The 27,689-nt window shown below is 45.8% G+C and overlaps 2 protein-coding genes across 2 annotated transcripts; one reads left to right on the plus strand and one right to left on the minus strand.

Annotated features, from left to right (window-relative positions):
* The first annotated feature begins 894 nt into the window (after positions 1-894).
* On the plus strand, positions 895-5,959 carry LOC118367710 (Golgi-associated plant pathogenesis-related protein 1-like). The gene is made up of 5 exons (XM_035751321.2): positions 895-1,261; positions 2,182-2,290; positions 2,498-2,601; positions 3,240-3,317; positions 3,836-5,959. Exons 1-5 carry the CDS (start codon positions 1,249-1,251, stop codon positions 3,994-3,996), a joined length of 465 nt encoding a protein of 154 aa, XP_035607214.1. The 5' UTR covers positions 895-1,248; the 3' UTR covers positions 3,997-5,959.
* Positions 5,960-6,024: 65 nt separating this feature from the next.
* On the minus strand, positions 6,025-23,556 carry LOC118367711 (mucin-17-like). Its single transcript, XM_035751322.2, has 10 exons — positions 23,017-23,556; positions 16,479-16,747; positions 9,414-16,398; positions 9,072-9,296; positions 8,262-8,350; positions 7,920-7,988; positions 7,655-7,801; positions 7,396-7,524; positions 6,319-6,441; positions 6,025-6,135 (listed from the first exon to the last, which is right to left on the minus strand). Exons 1-10 carry the CDS (start codon positions 23,099-23,101, stop codon positions 6,121-6,123), a joined length of 8,136 nt encoding a protein of 2,711 aa, XP_035607215.2. The 5' UTR covers positions 23,102-23,556; the 3' UTR covers positions 6,025-6,120.
* Positions 23,557-27,689: the final 4,133 nt, after the last annotated feature.

Consider the following 27,689-nt stretch of genomic DNA (forward strand, 5'->3'; position numbering starts at 1 on the left):
ACGAAACAAAACTTTAATGTGGGTCTCTTGTGTGTGTGTTTGCACGTGACAAGGGTTTGTATATTCACTCTGCCAAAACAGTTAGTCATTCACCCTTCTAGATAACATAAAACAGCCTAACCATGTCTTGAAGTCACCTAGGCAACTTCTTTTGCCAATTATCTTCAGCTGGCTGTTGTGCCCAAGTGGCAGAGTTAGACTTTGGATAGCCTATCTCCGGGGCTAGTTAGGGACCGTCTATAAATTACACAATGTAACTAGGACAATATATACATTAAAGGCACACCTTTTAGTTGTAAGTCGCTCTGGATAAGAGCGTCTGCTAAATGACTTAAATGTAAATGTAAATGTAGTTGTCTCATTAACTGCTTTCAATATTTGTATATGAGTTTACAATTTATAGTTGGTTTGAGGTTTTTAAGTCATTGAAATTTGGAGCTATTTAAATATTTTAATATTGTCACATGTACATTGTGTAATTTTATTGATGGTCCCTAACTATACCCTAGCCTAAGGGTATTACAATCGGGTCACATGCAGCTGCACTTCGAATTGATGATTACTTGGGTGCTGCCAGCTGTGGGCAGGATTGAAATAAACCCAACCCAAGGAAAAATGTTATGGTACCCTTCCTTTTTTCTAAATTAAATGTTCTTGAAAATCTCAGTTTTGGACGAGACTGACTTTATGACCAGAATGATCCTACTATTTACACTTTGTAGTCAATTTGGACACTAGAATACATTTTTCTGACTAATATCAATGCCACATAGGCTCACCCTAGTAAAACTGTGTAAAAGTGCTTCTAAACAGTTAAACTGCTCTTAATTTAGTTAGGGTATAATGTCCAGCTCACATTTCAAGCAGAAAGCAGGAATCTCAGGCCATAAAAGGGCATGTGTCTCATAGAGATGATGTCATCAGAACAGCCATGCTGGGTCTCCCCTTTCAGTTACACAGAGGGAGGGAGCCTGTGTGTTACAGAGGGATAAGGGGAGAGGGAGGATAATGTGTGTGTGGCCAAAGAAAAGGCAGGGTGTTTAAGAGTGAGAGAGGACAGAAGCAGAAGTTTTGAGAAAGACTAGTTTACTAGAGGGAGAAGTGTGAGCGAGAGGAACGAAGGCTACAGAGAAAAATAGGAATACAGAAAGGGAGGGGGAGAGAGGGACAGAAACAAAGTTATAGCAGCTGTTTCAGACCATCAGAGAGCAGACTGAGCCAAAGGGAACAAGAGAGAGTTTCTGTGTCATGGGCAAATCAGGTAAGACTACATGAGATTTAAATGTACTGGAATATGACTGTGAAAGTGGAGAACGTTTATCAAAGTGTGTGTGTGTGTGTGTGTGTGTGTGTGTGTGTGTGTGTGAGAGAGATTACAAAAGAGGATTCGGTCTCAATTTGTGGCAATGGGCTGTTATCATACAACAGGGACAAAGGGGTGGATTTTAAAAAGCTGTACATCTATAATTGACTTAGTCTTGTAACGCCTATGCGCTATGTCAGTTTCTTCCCTTCTGTGGTAAGGATGAAACCACTATTGAGAATATCAGGAATAGCTGTGCCAGCAGGGGAATTCCCTATTTGCAAGGTGTGTGTGTGTGTGTGTGAGATTGATTGACAGAACATTTTAGGTGCCAGTTTCCAGAACCACATTATCCTCCATTTGAAAGTGGTATTTAGTTTAGGAATAAGCTAAGTCTGGGTCAAGGATCCAGCCCCAAGGACTGCAACCACTGATTATTCACAAGGCTGTAACAGACTGCATTCCTGTGTGTGTGTGTGTGTGTGTGTGTGTGTGTGTGTGTGTGTGAGAGAGAGTGAGAATCGCCTCATTGTGTGAATGCCAGAGAGAATGGAGATGTGTGAGTATGGCTGTGATTGGCACCAGGCTGGGGAGAGAGTGGATGTGTCCCCCATTCATACATACCCTGGTACTGTCTGTCTAGTATTATAGACTCAAGCCTGGGGAACAGCCATATGTATGGGGCTTACTGGAGATGTACTACTGCCTAAGTTACTGTCTGATTATCTGCAGCCTATCGTTTTATTGAGTTGTATTAATGATTTAAAGTTTGATTGTATATTACAGTGAAAACAAGGGAAACATTTAGCAGACATTTACCTTCAGTTTTTTCATGGCATCTTGTTTTGTGTTTCTCTCTCTCTCTCTCACTCTCTCAGCTTCTAAGCAGTTTTCAGAGGAGGTGTTGCGGAGTCATAATGAGTATCGTAGGAAGCACCAGACACCCCCTCTGAAGCTGAGCAGCAAGCTGAGTAGCGATGCCACTAGGTGGGTCACCCAGACATCGGGGGCCCCCCCAACCCACACACACACACACACACACACACACACACACACACTTAGCCTTCTCCTCCACCTACCACCTTTATCAGAGACATGGCCAACGACACCCTTACTTCCTTCCACTTCACCTAACCCCACCCATATTTTAGCTGTCTTTATCTAACTATTACCACAACTATCTCCACCCTGTAGGTATGCTGAGTCTCTGGCCAGCACACGGATCCTGAAGCACAGTGTTGAGTCCAGTAAGGGGAGCTGTGGCGAGAACCTGGCCTGGGCCTCCTATGACCAGCCAGGTACACACACTCTAACCTAATGACTCCTAATGCTATGACCAAACATTGACATAGCCTGCATATGTTTAGTTAGGTAAATGAGGACAGATACATTATTCACTGTGTACGGTACAGATAGTAACATTAAATAGAGCAATCCAGAGTCTCTGTAGGGTTTAGTTAGGTCTAAACTATAGACTATCCTGTCCAGTGGCAGCCCAGGCAGGAACTGCAGGAACAGCTGGGGTCCATTTCCCTGCTCTGTGTTCGGAGTGTTTCAGCAACAAGACCATGACTCCGAGCACAACTATGTCTGTGCACTGACCTGACAGTCTGCTGTGATTCATAAACAGTCTCCCATGGATACATACTATCACTGGGTCAAGCTCAGTTCATCTCTCTCTGGACTGTTCCTCTGAAACTCGGGATCTCAAACCTCTCCGTGTTCTTCTGACCCACCTAAAGCTTTGGCAGCTTTTATACGGTTAGCACTGTTGCCTTGGACAGCTGCCATCTTGGATAATATTTCCTTGCCGCTGTCATCTCTGCTGGAACTCTGGGGGTTTTGGCCCGAGTTTCTGTTAAACAATGGTGACAAAGGCAACAAACAAGTATAATGTTATGTGATAACCTGTAACCTTTGTCCTCTCTGTGTATAGGGAAGGATGTGGCTGACCGCTGGTATGACGAGGTCAAACAATACAACTTCAACCGCCCCGGCTTCTCCTCTGGCACAGGTGAGACGCACGCATGCACACCGACACACACACACACACTGACACACTGACTTGTGTAGTGCTGCATGCCACAGTGTTGTGTTCACCCAGGCAGTGTTGGACTGTGTGGTCTTTGTTCTATAAATGTGACATTCTCATTCTGTGACTGTGTAGTTCTGTGACTCTGCTCACAAACATGCATGGAACACTGCTTCCTGTGGAAAATCACAGTTCTTTATAGCATTCCCAGTCTTTTCTGTCCTTCTTGTTCTCTTCCCGAAGCCTCTTGCTCAGTGTGACCGACCTTGCAGCGTCAGGATCACTCCTATCAACTAATGTGCTGCTGACAGATAAAGGAGGAAAGACAGAGGGGGAGAGATGGGAGTGTGCAATAGAGGGGAAAGAGTGTATATGGAGGGGATGATAGAGGGGGGAGGAGATGAATATGGGGATCTGTAGCTGTAAATATTTAGAGGAGCAGTGCTGCAGAGGGCTTCCTTCAGTGAAGGTGTTTAGCTTGTCTCTCTCTCTCTAACCAGGTCATTTCACAGCAATGGTGTGGAAGGGCAGTAAGAAGCTGGGTGTGGGGAAGGCCAGTGCGCCAGATGGCTCGTCATTCGTGGTAGCCAGGTACTTTCCAGCAGGGAACATCACCAACCAGGGACACTTTGACAACAACGTCCTGCCGCCCAAGGACTAAGGAACATACTGACCCATCCAAAAGACATTTGCACTTTGACTTGTGACCATGTATGTATGTATGTATGTATGTATGTATGTATGTATGTATGTATGTATGTATGTATGTATGTATGTATGTCACTGTGACTGTGACTTAACAAATGCATGAACAAAAATATAGGCACACCATTGACCAAACCATGCCAGCTGTGCCTTCCGGAGGTGTACCAGCCACCCAACTGGGTTTCGACCTACTCATTCCATCGTTAGTGGGGGTAGGGATTTTACACATAGTAAAATAATTTCTGGTTTACAAAATACTGGTACCAGTCAAAGGTTTGGACACACCTACTCATTCAAGGGTTTTTCCTTATTTTACTATTTTCTACATTGTAGAATAATAGTGAAGACATCCCAACTATGAAATGACACATATGGAATCACGTAGTAACCAAAAAAATGATAATTCAATTAAACAACTCTATTATATTTTAGATTCTTCAAAGTAGCCACCCTTTGCCTTGATGCCTTTGCACTCTTGGCATTCTCTCAACCAGCTTCACCTGGAATACTTTTCCAACTGTCTTGAAGGAGTTCTCACATATGCTGAGCACTTGTTGGCTGCTTTTCCTTCACTCTGCGGTTCAACTCATCCCAAACCATCTCAATTGGGTTGAGGTTGGGTGATTGTGGAGGCCAGGTCATCTGATGCAGCACTCATCACTCTCCTTCTTGCTCAAATAGCCCTTACACAGCCTCAAGGTGTGTTGAGTCATTGTCCTGTGGGGAAAAAATTGAGTCTCACTAAGCGCAAACCAGACCGGAAGGTGTTTCGCTGCAGAATGCTGCGGTAGCCATGCTGGTTAAGTGTGCTTTGCATTCTAAATAAATCACCGACAGTGTCACCAGCAAAGCACCATCACACCTCCTCCAAGCTTCACGGTGGGAACTACACATGCAGAGATCATCCTTACACCTATTTTGTGTCTCACAAAGACATGGCGGTTGGAACCAAAAATCTCAAATTTAGATTCATCAGACCAAAGGACAGATTTCCAACAGTCTCATGTCCATTGCTCATGTTTCTTGGCCCAAGAAAGTCTGTTCTTATTGGTGCCCTTTTTAGTAGTGGTTTCATTGCAGAAATTTGACCATGAAGGCCTGATTCATGCAGTCTCCTCTGAACAGTTGATGTTGAGATGCGTCTTGAGCTCTGTGAAGCATTTATTTGGGCTGTGATATCTGAGGCTGATAACTCTAATGAACTTGTCCTCTGCAGCAGAGGTAACTCTGGGTCTTCCTTTCCTGTGGCAGTCCTCATGAGAGCCAGTTTCATCAAAGCCCTTGATGGATTTTGCGACTGCACTTGAAGAAACTTTCAAAGTTCTTGAAATATTTCTGATTGACTGACCTTCATGTCTTAAAGTAATGATGGACTGTTTCTCTCTCTCTGCTTATTTGAGCTGTTCTTGCCATAATATGGACTTGGTCTTTTACCAAATAGGGCTATCTTCTGTATACCACCTCTACCTTGTCATAATACAACTGATTGGCTCAAACGCATTAAGGAGGAAAGAAATTCCACAAATTAACTTTTAAGGCACACCTGTTAATTGAAATTCATTCCAGGTGACTACCTCATGAAGCTGTTTGAGAGAATGCCAAGAGTGTGCAAAGCTGTCATCAAGGCAAAGATGATCTCAAATGTAAAATATATTTTGATTTGTGTAACACATTTTGGTTACTACATGATTCCATATGTATTTTCATAGTTTTGATGTCTTCACTATTATTCTACAATGTAGAAACAAAGAAAAACACTGGAATGTGTAGGTGTGTCCAAACTTTTCAATGGTACTGTATGTGTTTTATTCATTGTGAGCATGATTTAAACTGACCTGTTTTCTGAACTGAACACTTGTTTGACTATGTTTTGTATTCTGTTTGATGTTTTAATGTAATAAAAGTGACTGTCTGTAAAATGCCCCATTTTTACTATACATGCATGACGTGCAGTATAAGGGTGGTTAACAGTATCGCCCACTAGTGTGGTTATAACAGACTGTTTATTAGCAGGTAAGGAGAATGCAACATAGCAGCGATACAGATGTGACACTGGCATTTATGCTTTGGGGGGGTCCTCTCACATGGTCAGCTCCTGTGGGAGAAAAGAAAGAGGGGGAGAATTACTTGGTTGGATGTGTGAAGAACATATTGTTAAGCGTTTTTTTTCAAGATCTGTTGGAAAAAGGACTGTTGCAATCAGTAGGTCATAACAGCAAAAGTAGGCCCAACGTGGACAGTGTGTTACAACAGATTCCTTCCTTCATAAATCCCTCACCATGATGGCGTTAACGATATCGTTGGTGTTGTGTCTGAGGGCGTGGACAGCTTTAGAACGGGACACGTTAGCCTGGGCCATCACCAGCTCTATATCCCTCTGCTCCAAACCTCCCTCGTCCACCTGACAGACAGAGGTCAAAGTCAGTTGCACTCTGGAACACTTCTGAACATGAAAAAAAAAAAATGCTCCAGTTCATAACTGTAGCATTGGGGTGGCAAGTAGCCTAGTGGTTAGAGCTTTGGACTAGTAACCGGAAGGTTGTAAGATCGAATCCCCAAGCTGACAAGGTACAAATCTGTTGTTCTGCCCCTGAACAAGGGAGTTAACCCGCTGTTCTTCGGCCGTCATTGAAAATAAGAATTTCTTATTTTAACTGACTTGCCTAGTAACATTTTTTTTAAATAGCCATCAGGCTAACTACAGTAAAGTACTTAAGTAACAATACTTGAAAATACTAAAGTTGTTTTTTATCTGTATGTGACTTGAACTATTTATATTTTTGACAACTTTTACTTCACATTCCTAAAGAAAATGATGTACTTTTTACTCCATACATTTTCCTTGAGACACAAAAATACTCGTTAAATTTTGAATGCTTAGCAGGACAGAAATGGTCTAATTCACATACTTATCAAGATAACATCCCGGTCATCCCTACTGCCTCTGATCTGGGGGACTCACTAAACACATGCTTAGTTTGTAAATGATGTCTGAGTGTTGGAAGGGTGCCCCTGGCAAGCATGCCGTGTGGTATGCCTAATATAACTCATTTGAAAGGATTTATACTTAAGTATATTTGAGCAATTACATTTAGTTTAGTATATTTCAAACCAAATACAGGATTTTCCTGTGTGACTCACTTTAACTTGAGTCATTTTCTATTAAGGTATCTTTATTTTTCTCATGACAGTTGGGTACTTTATCCACCACTGCAGTAGAAATGACTGAAATATAACTACACTAGACAATTGTTTCATATTAAGATCTAAAAGAACTACTGTACATGAAAGAGTAAGAATAGCGTAAAGATTGGTGTTTTTCCTTGACATAATGAGTGAGCATGCATTTCCATACCTCCTCCTCCTCGCTCTCCTCCTTGATGGTGAGGCTGGGTGGTGCAGGTGGCGCCAGGGGGGAGGCCTCCACCGGGACCTTAAACTTCTCTGCCGCTGCCTTGTGCACCTGTTGAGACAGGTCCTCTATCTAGGGAGGAAATAGGAAGAGAGAGGTCACCTTGGCCTCTGAACACAATGTAGATGAGAGAAAAGAGAGGGGGATAAAGAGAGAGGGGTTAGAGAGAGCGAGAGAGAGGGAAAGAAGGTTAGGAGGTCACCTTGGCCTCTCCAAACACGATGTAGATGTCTGACGCGGGGCTCTTGAAGACGTCAGGTCTGCTGATGACAAACAAGATGCTCTTCGACTTCCTTATAGTGATCCTGGTCACACCGTGGACGGGCCGCAAGCCCAGCTTACCCATGGCCTAAACACACACACACGTGTTACACCATGACGCGGCCAAACACACAGAATACACACACATTTGCTCTGTGTTTGATTAGCTGAGACTGCCGCATGGAGCAGCTGTGTTCACATCTCGCCTTGCGGGCCTTCTTCTCACTGCGGCTCTGCTTAGGTCTGTTAATCCCCTCATCAGCAGGAGAGATGGGCTGAGAGAGAGAAGGAGAACAACAAAATCAATTCAAAACCTGAGAACATTCTACAGTAGTTTACCCATATCCAGACTGATAATATGGAAAAGATCTCTGAAGCGGCGACCCATTCAGAAAATACAGGCCCCACAACACGCATCCTTCTTACCACTCTACCTAAAGGTAATGACATCAATATGTTATTACATAACACACAGTGAAAGCAAGGTTTCCACCCTTGGAGGTAAGGGGACTTCTAGAGTGTTCTCTGCCCACACACGGTAGATTCACCTGGGGTTCTGAGGATCTCAGTGGCACCCCCTCTGGTTCTTCCAACTCTGGCACTGATCCCTCACTCTCCGACTCATTGCAGGAGCCCACTGTGGAACACACACACTGTTACTCTCAGAGTACTGCATCACATCCTCATTGCTATGGTAACTAATGACTGAGATATAGATGATGAGGATATGGTGTAGCTCGTTAGCACTGGTAATGGGACAGTCCATCATAAAGCTCTACGGCTAACCTAATCACCTCATCACTTCACCTCATTAAATAGTAATGGCATTTCATCTCTATGCTATGGAACATGCAGGTTATGACATATAATCACATCCTGTACTACTGTGTTTCAATGCATGTAGCATTGTTCATTATGCTGCAGTGCTACCACACATACAGTACACATAAATCCCCGTACATGATTCTATGTACGTATCATCTACAGGGAGGTCAGTTCTAGCTAGATTGAACCAGTGGTTTCAGGTTGACTGACAGTTGCCCTAAAATAACCTCTATTGAAAGATGTGCAATAACAATATTCCTCCTGGATAAAATGATCCTCTCTCTGAGTATTTCTCCTCCATTATTCAGTAGCTGCAGCAGTGTTCTGTGGTCGACGGGGTATTATTGAGAAGCCTTCCTAGAATCTGAAGTATGTCCTTCATCAGGACCATAGCAAGACCACAAGACATATTCAGAGCCATCTGTGTGTGTGAGGAAGGTCATAGGTGGAGTCACTTCTCAGAATCAGTTTCTCAAGGAGACAGAGAGAAACAGACAGACATAGAGAGAGATATGGGTTTTCAGAGTACGTACAGTTGTATTTGAAGGACAGTTCCAGCTCCTGTGAATCCTTGTGGCTGATTGGACAGTCTATCTGTCTCTCAGTTGGTTGGCGGGAGGAGTGAAGCAGTATCTCTCGCTGATTGGAGGAGCCAGACTCTTTATGAGAAGGGTTTCCCACAATCCCCCTGGGCTGAGTCATGTGACGTCGTAGAGGAACAGCAGTGTCATCATCATCACTGTCTGTGTCCATCCCATCTGCAACAAAATCCAAGTTCACACAGGTTGGACTGATTCATGATTCACTGATACTTGATTACCAAAAATATAAAATCAAATCACCTCACACCCCTATCTCTCCTGAGTGCAACTCACCTCTGTCCTGTGGGCTTTGTGACTGAACTGGCTTGATCTGTCTGTTGGGCTTGGTGAGGAGGTTTGGTTGCGGCTGGGCCTGGCAGCGGATGTCTAGGACAGGCACTGTGGTTGGAGCCTCCAGCCGTGGCAAAGACTCCTGGGTGGGCTGGGTAAGGCTGGGGGTCGAGGGCAGGGCTGACGTGGGTGGAGATGAGAATGAGTAGGGGGTAGGGGACATACGGACACTTTCAGTGGGTATAGGGGGATGCTTAGGAAGGGCGATAGGGGTAGTAGAAAGGGTTGCGGAGGCTGCCTGAAGATTGGTTGATTGAGGCTGGGTGTCTAGGAGTGGGGTGACAGGCTGGACTGTGGTGAGGAGAGGCTGGGACTCCTGTATGGGGGTGGGGAGGTCCTCATCTGGCTGCACTGTGAAGGTACTGGGAGGAGGAGAGGAGGAGGGGGAGAGAGGGGGAGGAGAGGAGGAGGGAAGAGGTGGAGGAGAAGAAGATATATGGCCACTCCCCACATTGTTATCATTGATGTCCTTCCTGCTTTCTGTCTGGCAACCAGGCAGCGGCCTGTTGTCAAGCATTTCCTGGTGCACTTCCATGTTCACTTCCTGGTTGAGTAGGAGAGCAGGAGAGATAGGGCAGAGGTTGGTAGGACTAGGGGGAGTCGGGTATCTGGAGATGTTTCTGTTTTCCCCTCTCCTCTCGGACTCTGCCTCAGGTTTGCCCTTCACAGGTGTCCTCTGTCTGGTATCTGCAGCAGATTTTTGTCCCCTCATATTCTTATTCTTTTGTTTCCCTGGTGGGGAGGTGTCTTCTAGGGTCTTGGCAGTGAGAGCTGGTTCCTGTGGGTGATCAGCAGACCCAGAGCCTGACGGAGATTGTCTGCGTGGCTGACTGGGTCTGTTTCTGCTCTGCTTCCCTCTCCTCCCTGGCTGAGGAGGAGTGATGGCATTCTCTGTGCTCAGCTCTCCCTCGGGTGTCTGACGCTGTGCAGGTTCTGGAACACTCTCTGTTGGAGAGAATCTCTCCTCTGCAATCTCCTCCACCTCTCTTTCCCCGGAGATACAAACACTGCTCTCCTGTTCTTCTAAGGCCCCACTCGTCTTTGGTTGGTCAATGTGCCTGTCAGTCTTCTGACCGCCACCACCTTCTTTTTGGCTCACCGTCTGTGGCTTTGTCTCCTCTGGCTGAGGCTGGGAACAGAGTTTTTTCACACTTGCTATCGTGTCTTTACCCACTGATAGGGAAGATTTTTGGAAAACTTGGACCTTCTCTAATGTGTCTTTGCTCACTGATGGGGAAGTTTCTTGGGAAACTTGGACTTTCTCTACTGTGTCTTTTCTCACTGATGCAGAAGTTTCTTGCGAAACCTGGACCTTCTCTACTGTGTATTTGCCCATTGATGGGGAAGTTTCTTGGGAAACTTGGACTTTCTCTACTGTGTCTTTGCCAACTGACAGGGAAGTTTCTTTGGAGACTTGGACCTTCTCTAATGTGTCTTTTCTCACTGATGGGAAAGTTTCTTGGGAAACATGGACCTTCTCTACTGTGTCTTTGCCCACTGATGGGGATGTTTTTTGGGAAACTTGGACCTTGTCTACCGTGTCTTTGCCCACTGATGGGGATGTTTTTTGGGAAACTTGGACCTTCTCAACTGTGTCTTTGCCCACTGACGGGGAAGTCTCTTGGGAAACTTGAACCTTCTCTACTGTGTCTTTGCCCACTGATGGGGAAGTTTCTTTTGAAACTTGGACTTTCTCTACTGTGTCTTTGCCCACTGATAGGGAAGTTTCTTGGAAGACTTGGACATTCTCTACTATGTCTTTGCTCATTGATGGGGACGTTTCGTGAAAAACTTGGACCTTCTCTACTGTGTCTTTGCCCACTGATTGGAAAACATTTTGGGAAACTTGGACCTTCTTTACTGTGTCTTTGCCCACTGATATGGAAGATTCTTGGGAGACTTGAACCTTCTCTACTGTGTCTTTGCTCACTGATGGGGAAATTTCTTGGGAAATTTGGACCTTCTCTACTGTGTCTTTGCTCACTGATGGGGAAATTTCTTGGGGAATTTGGACCTTCTCTACTGTGTCTTTGCCCACTGAGAGAGAAGTTTCTTGGGAGACTTGGACATTCTCTACTGTGTCTTTCTTCAGTGATCGGGAAGTTTCTTGGGCCAGTCTGCCTGACTTGGAGTTGCTTGGTCTGATTTTATGGCTGAAGGATCCAAATGCCCCACCCAGCAGAGACAGAGCTGGGTCTGCCTGTTTGACTGCTGGGTTAATATCTGTGTTACTGTTGGGTCTGGAAATTGCTGCCTCTACTGAACCAGGGCTCTGGTCTGAGACAGTCCTTGGGCTTTCCATGGACAAGGAAGGTTGTCTTATGTCTGATTGGTGTGTTGAGCTGTCAGTTGATGGTGATGGCCTATCGGAGGCTGCAGCAGCCTGTGATCTCACCTCTGTGAGTGGTATGTTTGAGAGAGATGCCCTCAGACACACACTCTGGCTCTGGTGTCTCACGTCCTCTGACAGGGCATTCAGAGTCATACAGGTTGGCATTCCAGAGGATAGGAACACTGAGACATTGTTGTTGTTTTCCTGCTCCTCCTTGTTTTCCGGGTGACTCTGCAGGTTGCTGACATCATCCTCTGGGAATTGGGAGCTTCCGTCCTCTCCTCCCCCTGCCTCTGATATCTCCTCGATGGACCTCCAGCTGGACAGGTTGGACTCTGGCACTCCCTCTCCCACAAGCTCGACATCTGCCATCTTGTCTGGCCGACCACACAGGCTGTTGTTGTCTTCTTCGTCCCCCATTATATCACCCACCTCATCCTCATCTGTGCCGACATTGGGCAGCCCGGAGAGTGTCTGTCCAATTGTCTGTCCAATTGTATGTCCCTCCACCTCATACAGTAATAGGCTCTGTGCCTCCAACCCACAGCCCTGCCCCAGAGAGAGAGATAGGGCCTCCCCTGCCCCCCAGGACCCGGACTCTGCTCCTAACCCCCTCCTATCAGCCCTCAAGCCCCCATCCCCCCTCCTCCCCCCTGCATCTGTCTCTGAGTTCTCCCTCTTGGGAGAGACAGCCAGGGGTGTGTGAGGGGAGCCCAGGGCCCCAGGGCCCCCGTCCTCAGTGCTCAGGGTGTTCTCCCTCAGGTTCTCCTGGGCGGGGTCACATGGGCAGATGTCAGGGGTCAAGGACAGGTTGTCAGCCAGGTCAGGTGAGCTCTCAGGGCAGGAGGAGACAGGGATGTTGCTGGGGTTAGGCTCTTTCGGGCATGAGAGCAGAGGGACCCCCTTGTTCAGGTCGTTGGTGGCAGTGGTCCCTTCAAGGACCTGAGGGGAGTCCACACCTTCAGCGCTGCTGTTCGCGTTCTTCTGGTCCAGTTCCAGCACTGACACCAGAAGTGGTTTGGACCGGACTGAAGCTGCTGCCACCCCAAACACACGTGGGAGCGGCTTATGGGGCTCAGAGGTCTTCTGTTTAGGCCGGGGTGTGTCTGACTTAGAGGGGCGTGGCTTAATGAGTAGTTTGTACGAGTCCCTGTCTGTCTGCTCTGTTTGGTCTTCGTCTGAAGTCTCTGTGCTCTGTTCATTATTCTCTCTCTCCCAACCGCTCTGTTTGTTCTTCCCTCTTTCCCCACTGCTCTGTTTGTCCTTCTCTCTATCTCCACCGCTCTGTTTGTCCTTCCTTCTCTCCCCACTGCTCTGTTTGTCCTTCCCTCTCTCCCCACTGCTCTGTTTGTCCTTCTCTCTATCTCCACCGCTCTGTTTGTCCTTCCTTCTCTCCCCACTGCTCTGTTTGTCCTTCCTTCTCTCCCCACTGCTCTGTTTGTCCTTCTCTCTATCTCCACCGCTCTGTTTGTCTTTCTCTCTCTTTGCACTGCTCCTTTTGTCCTCCTCTCTCACCGTAGCAGCCTGTACTTCCTCTGCAACTGCTTTGGCTTGCCCTGCTCCTGTTGCCAGGGTCACAGGGCTGTTATGGGATGGCTGGGTTGCCAGGATGACAGGATTGCTGTGGGACGCTGTCTCCTCGATTGTAGCAGCAGGGTTAGTGTTAGGAGTAGCAGCAGTGTTCGTTTTAGGAGTAGCAGCAGGCTTAGTGTTAGGAGTAGCAGCAGGCTTAGTGTTAGGAGTAGCAGCAGGCTTAGTGTTAGGAGTAGCAGCAGGGTTAGTATTAGGAGTAGCAGCAGGGTTAGTGTTAGGAGTAGCAGCAGGGTTAGTGTTAGGAGTAGCAGCAGGGTTAGTTTTAGGAGTAGCAGCGGGGTTTGGGGTAGAGCATGTACCTGGTTTAGTTTTGGGGGTTGAGGCTGTAGCAGGGTTAGTGCTAGTGGTACAGGCCGTAGCAGATTTAGCGTTAGGGGCAGGAGCACTGTTAGTGTTAGGGGTAGAGACCGTAGCAGGGTTAATTTCAGGTGTACATACGGTAGCAGGGTTAGTTTTGAAGGTTGAGGAAGTAGCAGAATTATTTTGTGGGGTTGAGGCTGTAGCAGGGTTAGTGTTAGTGGTACAGACAGTAGCAGATTTAGCATTAGGGGCAGGAGCACGGTTAGTGTTGGGGTTAGAGAGAGATTCAGGCTTGGTTTGAGGGGTTGACACGGTAGCAGGAGTAGTCTTTGGGGTAGTGAAGGCAGGGTAAGGGGTTGTAGAAAGTTTAGGGGTAAGGGTAGAGACATAAGGGCTCTCCTGAGAAGGAGCGGGGACAGGAGGGTCAGAGGACTCTGAGGAGATCTCCATTTCACTCCCACTACTGCTGTTGGAGGACTCCGGGTGGGCTGATTCCGCAGGTTGGGCAGGTGCAAGTGCAGGTTGTGGTGGTCTAGGTCCTGGACGATCCTCAGGCTGGGGCTCTTTGTCACCTGGGGGATTGAGTAGGCTAAGTCTGCTCTGGGACTGGGACAGTTCAGTGCTGTAGGCCTCTGGTCTGGTTTCAGGCTGAGGTTTGGCTTGGTGTGGTTCTGTGGGTGATCCTGTGGGTGGTCCTGTGGGTGGTTCAGCATGTCTCTCTGTGCTGTACAGTCGCTCATCCTCTTCGCCATTATAAGAGGCGGAGTCTAGTGAGTCGTCAGTGTCGTCATGGAAACAGAAGGACTCATCCAGCCCTTCGTTGATGGAAGTTTCTGACAGTGAATGAAGGAAGGAGGCCGAGTTGTCCTCTTCAGCTGGGTCATTTACAGCCTTACCCTCACCCTCCTCCTCCTCTTCCTCATCCTCAACATCCTCACCCTCCTCTTCATCCACCTCTTCCTCTATAACTATTTCTACTTTAGCCTCCTCTATCTCTACCTTAGCCTCCACTTCTTCCTCATCATCTTCATCATCATCCTCCACGTCCCCCTCCTCCTCTCCGGCCGCGTACGCATCCACATCGTTCCTGTCGTTTCCCTCTCCTCCCTCATTCCCCTCCTCTGTGGGGAAGAGAGTGATCTCCATGGAGTCTGCCTGAAAGAGGAGACTGGTGTGGAGGGGGAAGTTAAGCAGAGAGGCTGGGATCATACTCTCCTCTTCCTCCATCTCTCCATCATCACTGTAGGAGCCTGGGAACAGCAGGAAGGTACCCATTTCTCCGTAAGGGCTGGAGTTATCCCCGTCTGACACATCTGGAGAGCAGGTGTCCATGGTAAGGTTGGAGGAGGCAGGGTTGACGCTGGAGGTGTGAGGGCTTAGGTTCCCCATGTCTGGGGCAAAGGGGAAGGAGATGGAGGTCAGCCGTGGGGAGTCTGCTCCATCATCATCTGGGTTGGTAATGGGAGGGTAAAGCTCCTCAGACACACAGGCCTGCAGCTCCAGCTCCAGGCCTCTTTGCAGCAGGGGACTTAAGTACTGCTGTCCCCCAGCCAGAGCATCCTCTGCTGGGCAGAGAGAGCCCTCCGACTCCCCTCCATCTTCCTGGGAGTCGGTGCTTCTGCCGCTGCTGCTCCTCAATGGGGAAGTGTCCTCTGTCACCCAGCGAGGGCGACAGCTACCCCTTGAGACTGTCACTTCCTCGCTCCTTCTCCCCCTTACCTCCCCTCTCAGTACCTCCTCCTCCTCCAGGATCACAGTCTCTGCTAGACCCTTATAGAGGCAGAACCGCCACTCTGCTGCTCCTCCTCCCTTTTCCTCTGCCCTCTCCCCTACTGCTCCCCTATCCTCCCCCACTTCGTCTCCGATTTCGGACAGCGAGCTGACAAAGCATGCAGGTGCCTCCTGCACCTCCTCTGCCAGGAGAAGATTGGGGGAGGTGCAGGGGGAGGTGGAAGAGGTCCAGCTGCCCCCCTCCGCTGTGACGTAGGAGCCAGAGGGGGAAGTGAGGGGGGAGCACAGGTCCTCACTGTCCGAGTTTGGTGAGAGGGGAGAGGCTGGTGAGCCGGGGTAAGAGCGGTGTTTGAGGTGTAAGGGGCGAGCAGCCATCTTGATGGGGGTGGAGGGGGCGGTGTAGTACAGGTCAGGATCCAGGGACGAGGGAACACCCACTCTCAGAGGGTCCACGGCATAGGCCGGCTCAGTGAAGGACAGGATAGCAGGGGGATAGGCTGGCTCGGACAGGGAGGGCATGGCATACATGGAACATACAAAAGACATTTCACCATAGGGAGACAGCCCTGCCTCCAAAGGGCTTAAGCTGCCCATCAAGCTAACATCCACTGTGATTGGCTCTGAGGAGGGATGGGAGGCAGGGATGAGGGGGGTGAGGAGAGGGCTAATGGGCAGGACAGGGCTTCTCTCCTGCTCTTGCTCCAACTTTGGGGTCAGAGGTGAATTGTCTCTCTCCTGCCCTGTGTCCAGTTGGGCTTTTTCTCCAGCCTCGGCCTGGGGCTCTAAGGGAGGCTTAGGGACCTCCAAGACTGGGCCTCCAGGCAGGGGTATCGCCTGGCTGCTCTGCCCGCATGGGCACTTCCCTGTCAGGGTTTTCTTTGTCTTGAGCAGGGCCTCCTGGCCCATCACCACCCGTGTGTCCATGTTCTCTGGCTCCTTATGGTCGCTCTCCACCTCTGAGCCCATCAGAACCTGGAGAACATAATGAGAACATTAGAAAAACATAAAGAGAAGAGTAGACCATTGGTAAACATACACACACATATACACACCTTGATTCTCTCCATCTTCACGGGTCCGCTGCGGCGTCCACAGGGTCCGTGACCTCCAAACGTCCCGCTAAGTCGGACCGTGTTACTGTGGCGACGGTCTGAACCTTCAGGCTGGGGTCGCGGGGTCGCGGAGGAGCTAGGTGTGGCCCGAACCAGCCGTGGCCCGAACGGAGAGGTGCATGATGGCAGCAGCTTCTGAGGGGTGCTGGGGGAGGGACTAGAGCCGCTGTCACTAGGGGTGGAATCAGTGGAGGCATGTCTGGTCATGTCTGAAAGAGGAGCGAAAAATAAGAAACTGTTTCTGTAATGTTATGTCCATGAGGTCAGAATCACTAGCTGCTTCATGACGTGGCAACAGTAACAATAATGGAGAAAAGGCAACTAGAATTTCAGTTTACCTCCTGAATGTATTAAAAATAATACAATTAAAACACAAAATATCTGTAATGGATACTGTAGTCTCTTTGACTTTGTTGAATAGAAACAGTCATTTCAGCTCTCTCTTTGAAGCTTGTTCTCCCTCCATTACTGTTGCACACACAGCCATACCTAGCGGGTCTAGAATTTCACCTAAATGTCAGGTGACTGAAAAGACCACGCTCTCACGGCAGGGTACACATCAAGTGGTATTAACATATCAAAATATAAGGTCCCTACTGTCGTCACTTACAACCATCAACTATGGCTGGGTGAATGGAGCCCATTTACTGGTAGTGAGTTCTGAATTAACTAAATGTGTGCTCCCTCCATTTACCATTTACAGGGCTCACTGCCCAGGGTAGTTCTTTACTCAGGCACTTTTCCTTCCACAGTAGTGACCCCTGACCCCCAAGGGAATGGAACACACCCTGAGTTTGCTGAAGTCTGCATATCTGGCTGTAGTACCTGCTGCAAGGGCAGTTGAGCCCGCACTGTGCACGAGTGTGTGTAAGCTTGTGCGTGTAGGTGTTTTTCACCCTCTCCTCTACCCCTCCTCCCATCTTTCCTGTACCCATCTAACAATTCTTTGTGAGGCATTGGAAAACCTCCCTGGTCTTTGAGGTTGAATCTGTGTTTGGAATGCACTGCTGGACTGAGGGACCTTAGAGATAATTGCATGTGTGGGGTACAGAGATGAGGTAGTCGTTCAAAAATCACAAAGTGAGTGCATGCAACTTATGTGACTTGTTAAGCAAATTTGATTTGATTTTAAATGTTTTGTCCTGAACATATTTAGGCATGCGATAACAAAGGGGTTGAATACTTATTGACTCAAGACATTTCGGCTTTTCATTTTTTATTCATTTGTAAACATTTCTAAAAACATAATCTACTTTGACATTAGAGAAAGAGAGAGAAAAGACAAGAGAGAATGAAAGGAATTGAATAAGGAAGAATTCATATTGATTGATGGATAACATCGAGAACAAGCTAGTCTTGTGTGATATTCATCCCAGATCCTGCAGGGGCGCTACATGCAGGGTGTCTGTAGCCCTCGTCCGTTGCTTGATGCTTGATAGTACTACAGCTAGCACAGTTCGATAACTTCACTAGCTACTTCATGTACAACTTGAAAATACCATGCTAAACTATGGCCAACATGGTAGCTAGCTTATGCTACTCCGTCTCTTATTTGAAATGAGGCTATTGGTGCTAGCTCTCGTCTTTCTCTTTGCACTTTTGCTCTATCTCCTCCTCATCTTTCTCTCTTTTGCTCTCCCTCTCTTGCGCTACCTCTCTCTCTCTCTCTCTCTCTAATCAGACACTCAGATTAGCCATAGGCTAAATGGTGCCATTATTAGATCACCGCCTTTCCCTCGACACACACACACGCACTCCACTCCAGTGACTACGACATCGTCTCCATAACCTTAAACAGGAACGAAGGATCATTTTGAGAGAAAATGACAGAATGGAGGAGAGGAACTAGGGCAAGAGTGCGAATGGAGGAGGGAGTCTGGATCAGTCAGAGAGAGAGAGAGAGAGAGAGAGGGATCGACAAAGGGGGTATTTTCCATTCTATTATGACCAGCTCTGCTGCTCCTTACTGATGTGACGGTTCTGCAGGATTTAAATGAAAACAACACACAAGAATCCTTATGAGATTTCCATGAAATGAGAAATGAGTCCTGTCATGTACTGTGAGTGCACATGCCAAGGTTATTATAGTAAACAAAAACAAAAACTAATCATGAAAAAAACGATTTAGTAACTGAAATAAAATAATTAACAAATACGTTTGAAAAACTTAAACTATCTTTGACTCCTAAACTAACTAAAATAAAATAAAAACCATTGTGAATTATATTAATTCATATTTAGTTTATCTTCTAAACTTAGGGCATATAGTACTAATGTAAAAAATAATTGGATAGGTGTAAGAATGGGCAAGAGCGTTTCCTTCTCCCATATTTTTTGCACCAGTCTCGGCACCAGTCCTTTTAAATCTAAGTCACATTGAGATTTACTTTATAATTTAAACCTAATATAATAAACCTAATATAGTTCTAACCTATGACCTGACCCTTCAACTAACGCATTTACCAAAGATGATCTATATACTGACAAGAGATGGGACTCAATGCTCTAACAATGGGAATAGATGTCAGAAAAGGCAGAAGGCAGTCGGGGGAGGTGGTAGCAGGCTGGAACATTCTAGCCAATAATAGAGCAGATTTACATGTGAACAATGGGCACATCTGCGATATATTATAAAAAATATATTTATATAATAATTCAAATTGGAGACTTATATTTCCCTCACTAACTTTTAACATCAGCTATCTGAGCAGCTAATCGATCGCTGCAGCCCATCTGTAAACAGCCCACCCAATCTACCTACCTCATCTCTAGATTGTTTTGATTTACTGTTCTGCTCTTTTTCACACCAGTATTTCTACTTGCACATCACCATCTGCTCATCTATCACCCCAGTATTAATTTGCTAAATTGTAATTACTTCGCTACTATGGCCTTCCTCACGCCATTTGCACACACTGTATATAGACGTTATTTTTTTTCCTATTGTGTTATTGACTGTACGCTTCTTTATTCCATGTGTAACCCTGTGTTGTTGTTTGTGTCAAACTGCTTTGCTTTATCTTGGCCAGGACGCAGTTGTAAATGAAAACTTGTTCTCAACTAGCTTACCTAGTTAAATAAAGGTGAAATATATATATATTTTTTAAATGGCTCCAGCCTCCCTAAAACCTCCCTAAAAACTTAAACTAAGTAATATACAACTAATACTAAATAAAAACTAGAAAATCAGGTCTGAAAATGAGCTGAAACTAAACTGAATTGCAAATACAAATCGAAAAACCAATAGAAATAAAAACTAATAGAAAAGCACTAAACTATAATAACCTTGGTACAGACATAGGGATATGCACGCATTCACACACACACACACACACACACACACACACACACACACACACACACACACACACACACACACACACACACACACACACACACACACACACACACACACACACACACACACACACACACACACACACACACACACACACACACACACACTAGCTCCACCAGGAACCCAGATATCACTTACTGATGGAGTATGTGGACTCTCTCTCTCCCTCCCTCTTTGTTTATCTCTGATAGCCCATCCTCTTCTGCTGCATTTCTCTTTGTCCTCTTTCCCTCCCTCCCTTTTTTCCCTCTCTCTATTTCTTCTTTCCTCTCCTGTCTCCCCCTTCCCTTTCCCTTCCTTCCTCTCTCTGTGCCTGTGGTCTAGCTAATAGCTAATATCGTCAGCACTTAGCTGCACTGTCTCTATCCTTTCCTAGGCCCAGGGTGGGGATGTTTATCACTGGAATGTTAATCTGAGTCATGTCACAGTGTGTGCACGCACGCACACACACACACAATTTGTCACAGAGATGCATGCAATGACACAATAAGACGTGTGCCGTTCTAAGGTTTCTTTGTTTGTGTGTGTGTGTGTGTGTGTGTGTGTGTGTGTGTGTGTGCGTGCGTGCGTGCGTGCGTGCGTGCGTGCGTGCGCGTGTGGCTCCGCCTACACCCACATGCTTGGAGTGTGCAGGCTGCAGCAGGCTGGAACTGCGTCACAGAGGCTGCTTCCACGGCCTGTCAGGCCCCAGAGAGAGCTTCTATTTCAGCCTTCACTCCAAGACAGTCCCAGGCCTTGAGACAAACCCCAGGAGCCTACTGCCTCACAATACCTCTCTCCAGCTCTCTGCTTCTCCCCCTTTCTACCTCCCTCCCTCCCTCCCACTCTCTCTCTCTCCAGCCATCATCCTATTCTGCTGCATTCACTTCTCATCTAACCATAGTGTTTTCAGTGCAGGATGCACTCGTTTCAAAACAGTGATGTTTCGGATTGAAAGGCCTTCATCAGAACACTCCAGGAACAGACAAGACAATGTAAGGATATGATTTATATTAAAGCTAAACTAGTAGGATGGGTATTTTACGAAAAACGAATGGCAGTGCAATAATACAAAGACTAGAAGTCAAATAGCCATCTGGATTACATCACATCATTAGCGCCAGACCAGCAGAGCTGATACGTGCTGTCTGAGGCGTACAATATACTTCCAAGGTTGGTTTCATTGACTCTCTCTTTAACTGCCCAAATTGACCTATTTTTAGATACAACTTTCGATTCCTTTCGAAAGGATCATCTTCAGCAATTTGAGGTGTAGAATCACTCTTCTACAAATAGTATTCTCTGCCAAATATTAGGTTTGGTGCAATTAAGATTTGCAGAGATAAGCACAATCAGACATTGATTGATTGGAGGAGACAGCATGTGTCAATTACCAAACATTTTCTAGGATTTCCTACCTGCAGCAACACTAGTGGACAATGCAGGTAAAAGCACCGTGCTTCAAAACTCCTGGCCCTACCTATACCACTCGTCCCTCTACTGTACAGTCTGAACCTATACAGAACCCTGAATGGAGAGAAGTTGTGGGTGGCCTTGCTCAAGGGCAGGATCAGAGATCCAGTTCCATTGCCATTTTTGAGTCTCCCAGCCTGGGGCTTGAACCAGAAACCTTTGGGCTGCTGGCCCGCCACTTCTAACCTCTATGCTACTGTACCTTATACCCCAACCACCTCTACTGTCGGAGAGATAATACCCTAACCCAGGGATCATCAACTACATTCAGCCGCAGGCCACATTTTTCTTGAGCGGATAGTTGGGGGGTCAGAACATAATTGCTAATAATTTGTAGACTGCAAATTAACTGTAAGAAGCCCAAACATATATAATGTTTGACTAAAACAATCATTTCAAACCTTGCTTACATTTGTATACATTATATCACTTAATGTCTCTCTATTATGTGTGGGAATACCTGGGAACAGATTTATTAAATTAAAATCACTTGGAGTGGATTTCCTCGTATTTGGTACAGTCTTTCATGACCAACAATGAAAATCCCCCCCAAAATAAACATGATATATTTATTTTTTGTGGTTTTATTTGTGGGCCAAATAAACCACAAATAAAACCTAACACTTACATTGTACTTCTACTGTCTGAGACATGCATTTATCCCCCCAGTGTACTTATCCCCCTTCACTTCAACACAATGAACTCACAAACATAATACACAGGTAAAGTCTGGGTGATGCAACTCCTATACTCTAACTCCTATACTTTACTGTCAAGTACAGCATCTAACATAGAATACATCTATTGTCTGCTAGACACAAACCTACCAGATGCAACATAACAACAATACCATAATAACCATATTGACTACATCATCTCATCAATAGCTATGTTAGCAGTAAGTAGCATACAGTGACATGTACACACACAGTTCAGGTAGTCGATGTCTTATCTAACATGAACAATTCATTTTCAAATGCTCTGCTTTACCCTACATCAGTCTGTCTAAATCTTTTCCTTCAGCATGTGGCCCTGCTGTTACTGTGTGGATGCTGCTGCTGAGTGCAATGCTGTGTCATGTCCTTGCATGCTGAGACTGGGGGAAGGGAAGTAATGGACGAGAGAGAGAGGGAGGAGCCGTTCCACTCTGCTCTGAGAAAACATACCACCACTGGGCTGTGAGATGGGGCTGGGGTTAGAGTGGGGGAAGGGGATGTGGGTATGGGGTTAGTGAGGGGAAAGGGGAATATGGAGCTGGGGCTCGGGCTCGGGGTCAGGTAGGGGGAAGGGGATGTTTGTGGGGTTAAGTAGGGTAGGTGTTGTGGATGGGGGGTCTGGGGTGAAGGATAGGGTGCTGGAGCTGGAACTAGGACTAGAGTGGGGATCACAGATAGACAGACAGACAGACATGACCCAGCTCTACCTCTCTAATCCGTCGGCCTGTCTGCTTCCCACATGGCAGTATAGCAGGTATCTATTATCCCTCCTCTACCAGCCTCTCTGTAACTCTAACATCTCCTCCTCTCCCTAGTGTCTCACATGCTCCTCACCCACCCTGTCTCTCCTGTGCCATCTACACTCTCCCATGTCCTCCTTCCCCTCTCTCTTTTCCCCCTCTACCCCCCCCCCTTCTCCCCCTCTCCTCCCAGGTGGTCCTACTGGTCCTACCTGGTTCAGGCAGGCCTGTCTGCTCTGCTCCAAGCTCCGGATGTGTTTCTTTGGGGACAGATCTTCGAGAGCTCTCCCCCGGCATGGCTGTCTCTGGATCTCTCTGGTTCTGACGCAACAATAACTCCACACCACCCAGTAGCCAAGGTGAACCGAGAGAGAGTGCGCAGGATCGGGAGGGGCAGAGAGAGCGAGAGAGCGAGAGAGAGAGAGAGAGAGGGTGAATGCTCAGCGACCTGGCACTCAGATCTCCTGCAGCACACGTGTGTCTATATGTGTGTGTGTTAGAGAGTGAGAGAGAGAGAGTGCATGCCTCTCTCTGTGGTGCAGCAGAGCAGAGCCGTGATGATGCTGAGTGAGAGTGTGTGTGGGTCTCGCGATGCTGCCAGTGTGTGTGTGTGTGTGTGTGTATGTGTGGGCGCATATGTTTGTGTGGAATTTGAGAGGGAGCTGCAGTATTCTCTCTCATTACCCATCTGAGCTGCACTGCCTCCCCCCTCCCCTCCCTCTCTCCTTCCCATCTCTCTCTCTCTCCCTGGCGATGACTTGATACTCAGCGATGATGTCAGCAGATTTCTGCTGCTGTCTGAGTGCTGCCCCCATCCTTACAGGAAGGTACTGCAAAGACAGGGGGCTAGAGAGAGGGTGTGTGGAGAAGATGGGCTATTGCAGAAAGAGAGATGGAGGAAATAACGCTTCTGAAAGGGAAATTGAAGGAGAGTTACAAAGAAAGAAAAGAGAAAGGGGGACTTTCAGTCTCCTCCCCTTTTCCATTTGTCCCCCCCAAAACCCAGATCACTGGCAGTTTCCTTGGCCACCCCAAGCTTCCCACGCTGGGTGGTGTGTGCGTGTGTGTGTGTGTGTGTGTATCAGGGGGTTTCTGAATCTGCTCTGCCAGCTCAACAGAATCCCCTGTCTCCTCTCTCTGCCAATTTCAGCCCGGCTGGCTTTTATACACCAGCGGTATCCTCCTCTCTCATCTGCTTACTCATATTTCCCTGCTCCTCGCTGACCTGAGGTCAGCAACACACAGAAACATACTGCCCTCAGACAGGATCTGGTCTCTATGACAACACAGTTAATACTGGGACAGCTGGCTGGCTGGGCTCAGAGGTGGGGTGATGAGATCAATCAGTCAATCAACTAACTAACCAATTAATGGAGTTACTTAGCAGCTCACTCTCTATATCACAACATGATCTCAACGCTCATGGGGCCAGAGTTCGAAATGAACCATCTGAGCCTTTTGAATTATAGAATTATGCTCCCAAGTGGCGCAGCAGTCTAAGGCACTGAATCTCAGTGCAATAGGTGTCACTACAGTCCCTGGTTCAAATCCAGGCTGTATGACATTTGGCCGTGATTGGGAGTCCCATAGGTCGGTGAACAATTGGCCCAGCATTGTCTGGGTTTGGCCGGGGTAGGCCGTCATTGTAAATAAGAATTTGTTCTTAACTGACTTGCCTAGTTAAATTAAATATATATATATATTAATGTACATGTTGGAGCTGCTACAGAAATAGAATATGTAGATCAGTCATGATTTTCTCTCTTACAATCTAGACAGTGGTGTAAATATACTTCAAGGTACTACTTAAGTAGTTTGTGCGGTTTCTGTCCTTTACTTTTAATATTTTTTTAAACTTTATTTCACTACACTCCAAAAGAAAATAATGTACTTTTTACTCCATACATTTTCCCTGAGACCCAAAAGTACTCGTTACATTTTGAATGCTTAGCAGGACAGAAACATTGTCCAACTCATACACTTATGAAGAGAACATCCCAGGTCATCCCTACTGCATCTTATCTGGCGGACTCACTAAATACACATGCTTTGTTTGTAACTGATACCTAAGTGTTGGAGTGTGCCGCTGGCTATCTGTAAGTAAATTTAAAAAACAAGGAAAATGGAATCGTTTGGTTAGTTCAATATAAGGAATTTGAAATGATTTATAATTGTATTATATCAAAGTAATTACATTTTCTTTTGATACTTAAGTATATTTCAAACCAAATAATTTTACTCAATTGTTATTGTACTGGGTGACCTTCACCTTTTCTTAAGTCATTTTCTATTGGGGTATCTTGATGTTTACTCAAGTATGACAATTGGGTACTTTTTCCACAAATTATTCTAGGTGAGATAATAAATGGAAACAGAATCTTAAACATCCTGCTTTATAATTATAGCTGAGCACACATGCTCCAATCAGCGCAAAGCAACTCAACTACATACAGTGCAGTCAAAAAGTATCCACACCCATTGACTTTTTCCATATTTTGTTGCGTTGCATTGAGATTTTATGTCACTGGCCTACCCATAATGTCAAAGTGTAATATGTTTTTACATTTGTTTACAAATTAATTAAAAATGAAAAGCTGAAATGTTCTGAGTAAAGAAGTATTCAACCCCTTTGTTATGGCAAGCCTAAATAAGTTCAGGAGTAAAAATGTGCATAACAAGTCACACAATAAGTTGCATGGAATGTGGGCAATAATAGTGTTTAACATGATTTTTGAATGATTACCTCATCTCTGTACGTCACACATACAATTATATGTAAGGTCAAACAGTGAATTTCAAACACAGATTCAAATACAAAGAAGAGCACATATTGGTAGATGGGTAAAATATGGTAGACATTGAATATGCCTTTGAGCCTTTGAGAAGTTATTAATTACACTTTGGATGGTGTATCAATATACCCAGTCACTACAAAAGATACAGGTGTCCTTCCTAACTCAGTTGCCGGAGGGGAAGGAAACCGCTCAGGGATTTCACCATGAGGCCAATGGTGAAAACAGTTACCGAGTTTAATGGCTATGATCGGAGAAAACTGAGGATGGATCAACAACATTTTAGTTACTCCAAAATTACATTGAAAATAAGGAAGCTTGTACAGAATAAAAAATATTCCAAACATGCATCCTGTTTGCAATAAGGCAGTAAAGTAAAACTGCAGAAAATGTAGCAAAGAAATAAACTTTATGTCCTGAATACAAAGTGTTATGTTTGGGGCAAATCCAACACAACATCTCTTCATATTTTCAAGCATGGTGGTGGCTGCATCATGTTATGGGTATGCTTGTCATCGGCAAGAACTGGGGATTTTTTTTGCATAAAAATAAACGGAATGGAGCTAAGTGCAGGCAAACCTCTAGAGGAAAACCTGGTTCAGTCTCTTTTTCATCAGACACTGGGAGATAAAAAAATCTTTCAGCATGACAATAACCCAAAACACAAGGCCATATCTACACTAAGGTTGCTTACCAAGACAGTGAATGTTCCTGAGTGGCCGAGTTACAGTTTTGACTACAAATCTACTTTGAGGCTTTAAAGGTGTTCTTACACTGTGATTTTGAACATTCAAAGCAACTGGGAAACGTCCACGGCAGGCATTGTTGTAGCATTTAGCTTGCTCTATACCTTCTGAGTGATAGGATTCACGAGCACCACCACCAATCAGCCTATACTACTGCACACACCCATTGTTACTATGACAACTATTATTGCCATGTCATCAAATCAAATAACTGCTGTCTGGACACACACAAATCAGATTTGGTCACTTGCAACTTGCTGTTTGGAAAATCAGTAATCCAAAACGGATTTGAAAAACAAAACTGATTTGAGCATTAAAGCCTGCATTGTGAACAAGGCTTTAGAAACGTAACCAGAAAGACTCACAGCTGTAATCACTGCCAAAGGTGCTTTCACAAAGTATTGACTCAGTGGTGTGAATATTTATGTAAATGAGATATTTCTGTATTTAATTTACAATACAATTTGCAATAAAATTCTAAAAACATGTTTTCACTTTGTCATTATGGGGTATTGTGTGTAGACGGGTAAAAAATATATATTTTGAATTCGGGCTGTAACAACAAAATGTGAAATAAGTCAAGGGGTATGCGACGGCACGGACACAACAGCAGTGTGTGTGAGCCAATCCCTGTGGGATACATTCAGCAACCCCCCCACAACACACACACACACACCACTGACCCATCACGTTTAATAATAAATATGTCTTATTAGCTGCATCTTGTGAAGAGAAGCATCCTCAGGCTAAATATCACACCATCAGAATGCCAATGATACCATAGAAGCTCATCCAACTCAACGTCCTCTCTAAACACAAAACCTACCAGAGCCATAGATAATGGGCTTGTCCACACTGCAGCCAACAGTGCAGGTGGATGATGTCTGACTGGCTTTCGGAGCCATCATCGACTCAGGGGGTTTTGTCCAACATGTCTCCGGACCTACTCACTGCCACAGTCATACTCTTGACCTAGTACTGTCCCGTGGAATAAATATTGTGGATCTTAATGTTTTTCCTCATAATCCTAGACTATCGGACCACCATTTTATTACATTTGCAATCGCAACAAATAATCTGATCAGACCCCAACCAAGGATCATCAAAAGTCGTGCTATAAATTCTCGGACAACCCAAAGATTCTTAGATGCCCTTCCAGACTCCCTCCACCTAGTACAAAAACCTGTTAAATAAAATCAAATCAAATTGTATTCGTCACATACACATGGTTAGCAGATGTTAATGCGAGTGTAGCGAAATGCTTGTACTTCTAGTTCCGACAATGCAGTAATAACCAACAAGTAATCTAGCTAACAATTCCAAAACTACTACCTTATAGACACAAGT

The sequence above is a fragment of the Oncorhynchus keta genome, chromosome 34 (assembly GCF_023373465.1).
Source record: "Oncorhynchus keta strain PuntledgeMale-10-30-2019 chromosome 34, Oket_V2, whole genome shotgun sequence".
NCBI lineage: Eukaryota > Metazoa > Chordata > Actinopteri > Salmoniformes > Salmonidae > Oncorhynchus > Oncorhynchus keta.

Coding starts and splice junctions, on each gene's coding strand:
- LOC118367710 (XM_035751321.2), top strand. Junction 2,602..3,239: donor GGCCTCCTATGACCAGCCAG/GTACACACACTC, acceptor CTCTGTGTATAG/GGAAGGATGTGGCTGACCGC. Junction 3,318..3,835: donor CGGCTTCTCCTCTGGCACAG/GTGAGACGCACG, acceptor CTCTCTAACCAG/GTCATTTCACAGCAATGGTG.
- LOC118367711 (XM_035751322.2), bottom strand. CDS start 23,101: ATGCCGGGGGAGAGCTCTCGAAGATCTGTCCCCAAAGAAACACATCCG. Junction 7,802..7,919: donor GTGAGAAGAAGGCCCGCAAG/GCGAGATGTGAA, acceptor GTGTGTGTTTAG/GCCATGGGTAAGCTGGGCTT. Junction 7,525..7,654: donor TCGTGTTTGGAGAGGCCAAG/GTGACCTCCTAA, acceptor TTTCCTCCCTAG/ATAGAGGACCTGTCTCAACA.